This window comes from Panthera uncia, chromosome B1 (genome assembly GCF_023721935.1).
Source record: "Panthera uncia isolate 11264 chromosome B1, Puncia_PCG_1.0, whole genome shotgun sequence".
NCBI lineage: Eukaryota > Metazoa > Chordata > Mammalia > Carnivora > Felidae > Panthera > Panthera uncia.
Window position 1 is genome coordinate 58,122,511 of NC_064811.1, and position 12,202 is coordinate 58,134,712.

At 39.2% G+C, this 12,202-nt stretch overlaps 1 protein-coding gene across 1 annotated transcript in view; it reads left to right on the forward strand.

Annotated features, from left to right (window-relative positions):
• Positions 1-12,202, forward strand: part of LOC125922814 (alpha-fetoprotein-like) — a 50,050-nt gene that overhangs the window by 19,012 nt on the left and 18,836 nt on the right. Inside the window, exons 8-12 of the mRNA XM_049630625.1 lie at positions 2,997-3,211; positions 4,791-4,923; positions 6,798-6,895; positions 9,078-9,216; positions 11,720-11,946. Of these exons, the coding sequence (XP_049486582.1) occupies positions 2,997-3,211; positions 4,791-4,923; positions 6,798-6,895; positions 9,078-9,216; positions 11,720-11,946 (812 nt within the window). The remainder of the gene's footprint in view (positions 1-2,996; positions 3,212-4,790; positions 4,924-6,797; positions 6,896-9,077; positions 9,217-11,719; positions 11,947-12,202) is intronic.

Consider the following 12,202-nt stretch of genomic DNA (forward strand, 5'->3'; position numbering starts at 1 on the left):
GGACTGTGTAATAATTGCTATAGCACAAACTTTTAAAAAATGATTTCTGTGTGCCAGGCATTAATTGTAAGCATTTCATTGTTACTTAATGAACACTTTTTTTTTTTAGTGCTTAATCTGTTCCAGGCTCCTTTCTTTGTTCCTAACAATTACTAGTCTGTTTACTTCCCACAACCATAAGACGTTAAGTACTATTTTAACCCCACTTTATAGATGAGGAAATTGAGACATGGAGAGGCAAAGTAGCTTGCCTAAGTCACACAGTTAGGAAGTAGCAAGGTCAAGATTAGAACTCAGGAAGTCTGACTTTAGAGCTAAAGCTGTCAACCACGGCAACTGGTTTATTTTTCCAGTCAAATAAGTTCTCAGAAGCATTTATTATTTCTGCATAGGTGTGTTTAGAAGGTAAGAAATGGTGGGAGAGGTTTTTCATCTACCTGGAATGCCTGTTTTCTTACAGTTCCTCTCATCAATTTTCTTCCCCTCTTCTACTACGCTTTAAAAATTGTTCTTGGCCTTTTCCTTTCTTATTTTACACATATGGTCCAAGATGGTTGGCCATCTTTCATTCTCCTTTTCCATGACCTAGATGAGTTGCTGAGCCATGAACTACATTTTCTGCCTGTCTCACAACTTGGTGAGGGCAACCTGACTGAGTTCTGCCTTCTGCCTTCTGAGTTCAGAAGTGATTTATGCCATTTCTAGGCCTGGCCCATAATAATCTCCTGGCCCAAGCACCCCAATCCAAAGGCAATGTTAGAAACCACAAGGGCAAGATGACACAGCCTCTGTCAGCCTGGAACTACTCCTACCCCCAACGACTGCCTGGAGGCAATATGCCTGTCTTCTCACAAGGCATTCTTTCTTTGTTAAGAAAGGAACAAACCTACTTCTAGTAAGTCACTGAAAGCCTGCTGATCACCTAACTAATGCACAGAATCTCCCCTAACAGTCTCAGTGTGACCCTGTTGATGTAGCTTCAACTTACTACTTTCATATTTAGGCCTTTTGCTCATTTTTCTTCTTTTTTCCTGAGTCCTTAATCTAAAGTCCTAACTGCTTAGAGGAAATCTCCATGTAGATGCCTAATAGATGCCTTAAAACATCTTAACTCTTTGGTGTCCCTTTTTGGCTATTCTCTTAAAATCTGTTAATTTCTCTTGAATATTAACTCCAGTAAATAGTGCTAACCTCAGTGTCCTACACCCTTCTAGATTCTTCGTCCTCACCTCACCCCCTGCCTCCAATCTAATTATCGTTCATGAAAATCTTGTCAATTCTATGCGTCAGCTCTTACGTCTGCCCAATCACTCATTTAGTTCAAGCTCCATAATTTCTTTTTTTCTTTCTTTTTCCCTATTATTTTTCTCCGTTCCAAGTTTTTATTTAAATTCCAGTTAGTTAACATCCAGTGTAATATTAGTTTCAGGTGTAGAATTTACATACAACACCCAGTGCATTCCTTAATCCCCATCACCCATTTAACACACCTCCCTGCCCACCTCCCCTCCATTAACTTGTTCTCTATAGTTAAGAGTTTATTTCCTCGTTTCCCTCTCTTTTTTCTCCCCTATGTTTTTCTGTTTTGTTTCTTAAATTCCACATATGAGTGAAATTATATGGCATTTGTCTTTCTCGGATCGACTTACTTTGCTTAGCTTAATATGCTCTAGCTCCATCCATGTCTTTACAAATGGCAAGATTTCATTCTGTTTCTTTTGAATTATTTATTTTGGATACAGAGAGAGAGCCGTGGGGGAGGGGCAGAGAGAGAGGGAGAGAGATCTGAAGCAGGCTCTGCACTGACAGCAGAGAGTCAGACATGGGGCTTGAACCCACAAACAGCAGGATCTTGACCTGAGCCAAACTCAGGCACTTAACCAACTGAGCCACCCAGGCTCCTCAAGAGTTCATTCTTTTTTATGGCTGAATAATATTCCATTGTATACTTATACCATGCCATCTGTATTCATCTATTGATGGACAGTTGGGCTGCTTCCAGATCTTGGCTATTGTAAATAATGCTGCTATAAACATCAGGGATAACGTATCCCTTTGAATCAGTATTTTTGTATCCTTTGGGCAAATACCTAGTAGTGCAACTGCTGGGTCATAGGGTTGTTCTATTTTTAACTTTCTGAGGAACTTCCATACTGTTCTCCATCATTTCTCAACTACATTTTCTCAAAACCCCCCAAATATCCAATATATCATTTCCCCAAATATGTCATATTCTCTCACTTCCAAGATTTTTATATATAAAGATGAATAACTTTCGAATGTTCTTCCTTTTCATTGGTTTCCAACTAAGTTTATTTGTCCATCAAGACTCAAATTGTTTAAGATCTTCACTCTGACTCCATCCAGTCTGGATTGCCAATCTTTTCTCTTCCAAAGCATCACATATGCACTTCTCTTACAACTTCTATTATACTGCATTACGATTGTTGTTTAATTATTTGACTCTCGAATTAGATTGTTTCTTAAGTGTAGAGAGATTAGCTTATTCACACACACACGCACATAATATTTGCGTGTAAATTTGTAAAATTTAATATTTGTAAATATCATTCACACATAATATTTGTAAGTAAATATGTTAAATATGTAAACATAATAGTAATATGATAATATATATGGTAAATGAGAGAGACAAAATGTTTTCCGAACTGGAATCCTAAAACAATAACCACAATAGCAGGACAATAAAACTCTTCTCTTCATTTGTATTTTGTGGGGCTAACCATGGACACTATTATTGTGTCTGTCTCCCTTTAAGTGCAAGAGATGTTGAAAGAGCCTGTGACACTTGAGGAAGATCAAACAGAGCAGCTCTCCTTATTAGAACAAGTCACTATAAATGACCTTTTCGGTCTCTCAATTTGCCAAGAGTAAAGGAGTGCCAAGTTTTTCTCTGGTTTTCTAGCAAGAACAACAAAAATAAATAAGTTCAGAATGAAGTCATCAAAAATAACTACCCTTTTCATGTTTTATAGAGCCAGCTTATGAACGATACCTGTTCTAAACAGTCGACCCTATCCAGCAAAATCACTCCCTGCTGTGCACTGTCCATGCCATTCCGAGGGGAATGCATTATCAACTCAGAAAATGATGACAAACCTGATCTTTCATCTCGGCCACTCAGCAGGTTTACAGAAGACCGATTTGTATGCAAGCAATTCATCGACAAGCAAGATGATCTCCTGCCAGAGTAATACATATATACATATGTACATATGTATATATATATATATGTACATATGTATATATATGTACATATGTATATATATATGTACATATATGTACATACATATGTACATATATGTATATATATATATGTATATTGTAAGATCTTACTAATGGAATACTATACTTATGCATTTTGGGGGGAAAGGTTGTAAACCTGAATGATGACGGAGGCTGGCCCATGACGTAAATGAGTGGCTGCATGGGAACGTGATCCAGAGGAGATGCTTTGTGGAGTCTAAAAGGTGGCAGTTATTTGCACAGCTCCAGCCACCTGTTAGCATGTGGGAACGCAGGCTTTGGGCTGTTGGGTCCACTGCATTTTGAAAGAAGCTGGAAGTCGCTTGATTTTTTAAATACGACTAATACAGGCATTTTTAAGAACACAATGAGGGTTAAGTGTTTGCAAGTTTTGCTCTAAGGGACTCATCTCTAAGGGCTTCAGATTGGAATACCTGGTCAGTTCTTCTATTCTAATTAATTTAATACCATTACCAAAGCCATGGTGGGGCATTTAAAGATTAGAGAGATGGGCTATTAACATCTCCGGTGTCCGTTCAGAAATGCATACTAATTTGTGCAAGACAAACTGATTTCAATATGTAATATTAAAACAATATTGCTGTGTGATTGAAGTATTTCCAAAGTCACTTTGTGAAGCATTATTTGAAGCAACTAAACTCCAACAAAGCATAAGAATTTGAATTTTCTTCAAAGTTCTTTGTAGAATGACTTTAGCTATATTTCCAAAATTACATTTGATACGGCTTATAAAAGTAAATGTCACTGCCTGAAACTACTCATTCCTAAACTTGCATTTGGTACTGGAAAAGTCGGTAGGCTCACCTTCCTAGTGGAAATCACATTAAACTATGAATTGGGAGAACAGAGTTCCAAGTCTAGTTTTGTCATGCATAAGCTTTGGAATGTAGGTCAAGCCACTTAATTTCCTCAGGCTCTAGTGTTCCAGCTATAAACTGAGGTGGCTGGATAAGATAAGTTTGCCTCCTGTGGTTCTGTGATTCCTTTGTAAATATCCTAGAGTCCAAATTTCTCTTTCTTGTAACACAGAAGAATGTGTAGATTATGCTTGGACTACTCAGGTTTGAATGTTTATCTGGACAAGAGGGGAAGATGGTGATTTAATACCTAGCTGGCACTTTCTTTCAAAAAAAATTCTAATACTTATAAAATCTAGCCTCAAAGATGCCTGAGAAAAATGTACTCTCATTCAAACACTTGAAATTAATTTCTCATAAAAGTTCCTGTGCCAGGAACCCATCAGCCAATCAGATTGTTTTAGTTTCAGATTCTGAATCTGACACCCACTCCTGTGTGACTTTGGAAAAATCACATAATTTTACTGACTTGGTTTCCTTCTCTCAAAATGAAGTCAGTAAAACATCCCTGCCATCCTCTCAAGGTTTCCAAATGCCTAAAATCAGTTACAATATTGAATAAATTTTATAATCATAATTGGCTTTTGAGAGAAAACTCATGACTTCTAAATTTTACTGTTTACTATCTGTTTCATATGGATATAGGTTTCTTTATGAATATTCAAGAAGACATTCAGAATTGGCAGTTTCTGTGATTTTAAGAGTGTATACAGTATATCAAAATTTATTGGGAAAATGCTGTAAATTAGAAAATCCTCTGGAATGCTATAGCCATGGGGTAAATTCCTTTTTATTTTTTAACTTGTTACTCACAAGTGATTACAAACATGAGAATAATTCCAGCGCTGTTAATAATGTCCTATTTTGTAAAATGATCGTGCATATGCTTGTTAATTGCGAGCACTGAACAAGGAATGTGATTCTCCTCTAAACCAAAGGCCACATCGTCATACTGTAGCAGTTCTTTATATGAATCCCTGTCTTGTACATTCTGTGCTTCACGAAACCTTCTCTGTGCAATCTCCTCTTTTAGTGAGTGTCTCCTGGGCATAGTAGCTAGCAGCATGAAAGCACAGTGTATTAGGGTATGGGAAGGTTGACAGTTTCCAACAAGCAGTCCCGGAAACCATCCTTATTTCAGGCCAGATGATGTTGTTTACAGGCAGTAGCTCCGTTATGCATTTGACATGAAAAAAGCAGGTGACCTTACAAATCTGACCAGGTGATCACTTATCCACGGATTACCAGGAACCAAGTGACTCTGGCTTTTGTTATCTAAGCAGTGGCTTACATGTTTACAGAGGGTGGGGTGCTGGTGGAGGCTTGAAGGCATCCCTTGTCCTGTCTGGGCCCAAGCAGGTACATCTATCATCTTTCTGTTTCTAGAGGGAAGGATCGATGAAGGTAATTTAGTCCCCGGTAGGTGAGCACCCTTTTGTAGCCAGTAGACCTCCACAATAATCACTATGATAATAGCATAAGCATGAACGTTAATAACAGGAGCGTGGGTGTTTAGAGTTTACAAAGCGACTTTACCACCAGCGTCCTATTTGATCCTGACACCAGTCCAGTAACATAGGTAATGCCAGAATTATTAACTGTATTCTGGATGACGGTTATTGAGTTTTAGAAGGTTTAAAAGACTTGCTCAATATCACACAGGCAGTAAAGGACAAGGCTAAGGGTTAAGTCCAGGTAAATAGTTTGCAAATCTGGTAACATTTTCACTGTAACAAACACTGCTTATTAGGATCAGGTGCACTGGGTCTGATTGGTTAAGATGATAACCAGTCCTCCTACTGAAGAGTTAAGGTTAGAAGGTCGCTTGTATTTTCCCACTGGAATTTTATGTGCATGGCTGAAGAACTCTTTGAACTTGCGGTTACTTCTGAGAATTCCATTTGATTCACTTCAATGTGTATTTGTGGAGTGCTGTACTATATTGAAGGCTGGTAGATGTTTTTATTAAACCATGACTTCTTAATATGTATCTCTATTTCTTAAAAAATTTTTAATGTTTATTTATTTATTTTTGAGAGAGAGAGAAAGAGAGACAGAGTGTGAGCAGGGGAGGGGCAGGGAGAGAGGGAGACAACAGAATCTGAAGCAGGCTTCAGGCTCTGAGCTGTCAGCACAGAGACCGATGCAGGGCTCAAACTCATAACTGTGAGATCATGACCTGAGCCGAAGTCAGATGCTTAACCGACTGAGCCACCCAGGTGCCCTGTATCTGTATTTCTATTCCTATATCTATATCTCTTTATCTGTGCTGTTTATGTAAAAAGGCTGTCTTATTAAATATAACCAACACACTCTGACCAATCAAACTTAGCTCTATAAACTACCTTTAGGAATCTCTTTTTGGCTTGATGAATGATTGCCTTATTCTTATAAAATACTCCATTTAAACCCACAAATGAGTTTATACACCAGAAACTAAACATCAATCTCGTACCACTTCTTTTCTCCGCAAAGTACATGGACATTCCTGCTTTACCAAAACATGTTTTTCAAGATTTGCAAACTCACTAAGTAAATAAAGCCCTGGATTTAGGAAAACAGTTACATTAAACTGTTACAGAAGACAGTTTTGCAATCTTACCTCAAGATATATTGTTACAGTGATAAACATTGATTATCTTTATTTTCCAGAAAGAGATGTTCCAAAGAGTGGTTGGTGAAAGCCATGAGCGTACAAAAAATTACTGTGATTTACGTGAGAAATTAGGAGATGCTAACTTCCATGACAGGTATGCTTCCAAGATATTGTCCAGGTTTATATGTTTGTTGGTGAGTTTTTGCTAACTCCTGATGCTGAGAGCTGCTATGAGTCTATATCGAACCTTAAAATGTCAGAGGCCAAGGAAAATGTGAGTTCAAAATTAACCTATCTTTGTCTTAATAATACAGATATCTACGCAGACTTATGTGCCTTTACCTGGCTCTCCAGGCCAGTTTCCAGAATTCTGGTCAACGCCCACAGGTTAGGGAACCAAGCAGGCCTTGACTCCCGTCCTGCAGTCTCTTCAGGGTCCTCTCCCTCACACCCCTCCCTCATATCCCTCACACCCCTCCCTCATATCTCTCCCTCACACATTTAGTTTGGGGGGCTTTGCCTGCAGGGTTTTTTGAATGTTTATTTTTGAGAGACAGACAGACAGACAGAGTGCAAACGGGGGAGGGGCAGAGAGAGAGAGGGAAACACAGAATCCAAAGCAGGCTCTAGGCTCCAAGCTATGAGCACAGAGCCCAATGCTGGGCTCGAACCCACAAACTGTGCGATCATGACCTGAGCTGAAGTCCGACGCTTAACTGACTGTGCCACCCAGGCACCCCTGCCTGCAGTTTTAAGTCAAAGCTACAACAATCTAACCTAGGGTCCCTTTGTCAGTTTCAAGTCAGTTCCTATAGCAAATTTAGTATTTTCAGCACCCAGGGTAGAGATACCATAGCTATTTGCCAGTGAGAATACATAAACCTCTTGTGTGCAGAGACTGGTGGAACCCACTGTATTTAAAAGATTGGTATATCCAAAAACAAAAACCAATTTTTAGTAATCTTTAGGATCTTACTGTAATAGTCTATTTAGAAGCAGAGTGTTGGGGAAAAAATCAGTTTGATATAGTGTCCAATAATATTGAGCTTAAAATAGATGTCCAGAATCATAGATCTAGAAAAACGTATTCTTTCCGAGAGAATATTTGGCTTATTACTTCTATGTTATGTTTGGTTGCAAATATCTGGTTTAAGGATTAGATGTTTGGTTCTCAAACTTTACAATACATCAAAATTACCTGGAGGACTTGTTAAAATACAGCCCCATCCCCAGAGTTTCTGATTCAGTAAGTCTGGGATGGGGCCTGAGAATGTGCATTTCTAGTAAGTTCCCAGGGCTGCTGATACTGCTGGTCTAGGAGTCCCACTCTGAGAACCACTGGATTAGGTTGCTTGTTTCATTGGATGTTACAACTAAATTCTTTCCCTGACCCATTTCAATATAAAATGCAATGATCGAGTCTGATTTTTTGTTGTCTTCACATCTGGGTCTGTAAGAGTCTTCTTCCTTAAAAAATCTTTCTCATGTCCCTCTGTTCCCACCACTTTCCTAGTTCAGGGTATCAGCGTCTCTCAACTGAATTTCCGGAAGAGTCTTCAAACTGCTTCTTCCTTCACATTGCTTCTTGCTCACCTCCATTCATTCTTTATATGGCAACTATAATTACCCTAAAAATAATGCAGTTCTGATTCTGTAACTGAGCTTTCTTTCTTGTTCTGTTTCTGATTCCCAATTTCCTGCCCCCCCCAAAACAAAACAAAACAAAACAAAACAGAACAAAACAAAACCCACAAAACCAAACCAAAATCACATTCAGTGGCTCCCCTCCCACTTGCACTCCCTTTCACCTGGTTCATTTTTGTTGTTTTTAGATCTCAGCTCATGTGTCGTTTCCTCCAGGAGGCCTACCTGACCTGCCTGGGATGGGACTGCTTGCCATTCCATGTGTATCTACAGCACTGTGTACTCCCCTCACTACCTCAAGGGTACCTGTTATCTTGCCCAGTACGGTGTGAGCCCCATGAGAGTAGGCACTATTTGCTGATCATTGTTGTAGGCCCCTGTTCCTACACATTGTAGACAACCAATGCGATCTTTAATGACTGTGTGTACAATTATTTCAGAAGCTGTCATCCAAATTAGCTGTCATAGTATCTTTGGTGGATCAGGGTAGAGCAAAGTGTGAGGTGAGAAGAGAATTCCAGGTATATTGATGAAGTTATTGGGCCATTGGAATAAAGATTAAAAAGAATTAAACCCAGTTTAATGCTTTGTTCAGCCTAAACCACAGCTTGTCAAATATTAAGGAAAACTCTAGAATTCTTCATCATAGGCACATAGTCGTTGCCAGGAGTAAGAGGAAATTATTCTTTCAGGCTCATAATCCTTTATACTAAGAAAGTCCCACAACTATCTGCTCAAGAGTTGGTTACGTTCACGAAGAACATGGCAGCTGCTGCCACCAAATGTTGCCCACTGAGAGATGAGCAGCGATTTGTCTGCATGGAGGACTCGGTAAGCACATCTGTGACTTCATGTTTGCCTGTTCTTAAAGTCCTAATCCCCAACCTCCAGCAATCCATCTCATATTTGTGGACACATTCATGAACTGTCAATGGAGCATAATACTTCTGTCCTCAGGAGAAATTCTTTTAGGCCAACTAATGCCAATTGTCTTGATTAGCAGCAGGGGTAAGACTGTCACTTCCCTAATGGTGGCAATATCAGATTTAACACGTCTTTGTCTGGATCATACCCTAGGGTCTAATTCTTGGATTTTCAAGTCAACAAAAATGACTTTGCCAACAACTTCAAAGATAATGCTGATTTTAAACTAACTCGAATGTATAGGAAAACAACAACAGCAACAAACTAGTCTTCTTCCCATGTTTCTCCTTTAATCTTACATAACTATCACACTCACAACATCTCTGACACCAAGTGTTTTCCCCCATGACAAGCAATTCTGTGTGACACCAGCTGATTATCCTACAATTTGTCTCATTCTGACACCATCTGTCTGGAGATAGTGTCAGATCCCACAGGTTAAGGGCTCAGTCCTATAAGACTGCTCCCATCCCACTTCAGATAACAATTACAAGTCCAATTGTAATTCTGTGTGATTCTGTGTGATTCTGACTGGTGAGCTATAAATCTGAGGTTCCCATGACTCCCTCCTCAGGTTTGATTAATTTGTTAGAGCGCTCACAGAACTCAGAGAAATACTTACTTAAGTTTACAAGATAAGTAAAATGTATGATAGAGGATACAGGTGAACTTCCAAATGAAGAGATACATAGGACTGGAAGAGATACATAGGGTCTGGGAGCATCCTGAGTGCAGAAGCTTCTGTCCCTGTGGAGTTGGGGTGTGTCACCCTCTTAGTATGTGGATGGGTTCACCCACCTGGGAGCTTTTCAACACCCATACTGCTGGGATTTTATAAAAACTTCCTTATGTATACATGATCAATTATTAACTCCATTTTCAGGCCCTCTCTCCTCTCCGGAAAATGGATGGGGAGGACTTAAAATTCCAAGCTTCTAATCACTACTTTGTCTTTCTGGGGACCAGTGCCCATCCACGAGCCCACACAAAGTTGCCTCATCAGGACAAAAGACGCTCCTAGTGCTCTTATCACTTAGGAATTTACAAGGGTTTCAGAAGACAGTTGGCAGGATCTAGGGTCAAAGATCAAATATTTATATTTTCTATTATCTCACATCAAACTCACAAGTGTTAAATTTATTAGACAGAATACCAGTGTGTTCATTTACAATGAGAAGTGTCTTTCCAATGACAGCAATAATTGGGCCTAACAACTAGACTGCACTTTTTCCTGGATCAGAATACTTGTGACGATGAAGTAGGATATGACTAGTGCAAATGGAATCAGAAGAAGGGAAAGAATAGTCTTAAGGGATATTTCTTCCAGGCTATAGTGAAGAATGATAAATTATGTCTTCCTCACAATGGAGAACATCCCTCTAGGGACCCGTACGCTCACATCTCCAAGATGTAGGCTCCAGGTCTCTCTCGAGTGGTATTATTTTAACACTACTAAATTCTTGTGTGGTGACAGCTTTCTCTGCCCTATGTTCTTGATAGAACAATTCTTTCATGCTAAATTGGTCTTTCTTCTGATAAAATATAATTTTTTTGATTGCAGATTTAAAACATTATTATCTAGCCTTGTCTCCCTTTTATTTTATTATAAATTTTTGTTATCTAGTCCCTGCCTTTCTTGGGGAAGGACTTTCAGTTAGACTTCTAGATTCCTAAAGCCCTATTTTTAGGTGATCTCTTTGGTTGCATTTAAAATGGATAAACTCATACATGAAATGTTGATGCTTATTGGCCTCAATAACTTCATCCCCAAATACCTAAATGATAGGGATTTGGGGGTAGTCGTACTTGGAAAGGCACACGGGCAGGCTTGCAGAGAGCATCAGGATAACAATCAGACACCACAGAAGCAAGGCAAGGTGACAGCTTTAGAAGAGGACCAGAAAATGAAGGAGATAATTGAAATAGGATCCAAGGATTTCTCTCATCATTCATTCATTCGGCAAATATTCATAGAGCATCTACCATATGCCAAGTTCTGTGGCAGTTGCAGATGTCCACTTACAAAAAAACAGAAACAAATTGGATTTGAGCTTCAGTCATATAACTGAGTCAAATTAGCAGTGCTGTTGACTTGAGGCTTGATTTTAATTTAAAAGAACATAAGAAACTCCAACCTTAAGTCAACCCTGGTCTATAAACTGGACTGGAGAGGAACCTGGAAGTGGAGTCCAAGTGAGCTCAACTTGAGGATGAGAAGAGGGAGGACAAGTCTGGGAACCAGGCTGCACTTGACCCTCCTGATTTTTCCTAAACAGTGAAATCCAGGATGAACTAGCAGAAACCAGAATCTGAGAATACTTATTAGCCCTATTTTCTATGGAGTAAAAAAAACAACAACAAAAAATGACCACAACCTTATGGCTTTTATTTTAATTCTCTTCTGGGAAAGGCGAAACTAATTCTTGGAGCTTTATGCAGAAGACACGAAGCAGAGCCTATCAATGCTGGTGTGGGTCACTGCTGTGAGGACTCCTATGCCTTCAGGAAGCCATGCTTTGATGATCTTCAGGTAGATAGAACTTACATTTCTCCACCTTTATCCTGTGACCAAGTCATCAGCCTTAAAGAGGACTTGTGCAAAGCTCGGGAGGAGCAATTCCAAACTGAGAAGCAAAAGTAAGAATCTTTGTTTAGTTTGTTCTCTAATTTGTTCTGCCAGCAGGGGAGCAGGTACGGAGAACGGTAAACTGGGCTCAGATATAAACATTGTATAATGAATGGATCAGCTAAATGTTACGTTGGAGGTCCAGTAGAATTGAGAATGTTGGCATATTTTGCAACTATGGCTATCGTGGTTGCTACCCCAATCAGATCGGTTAAGGGGATTGAGTCTATTGGTCAGAAAATATTGACAGAGAAGTATATTAAAGTA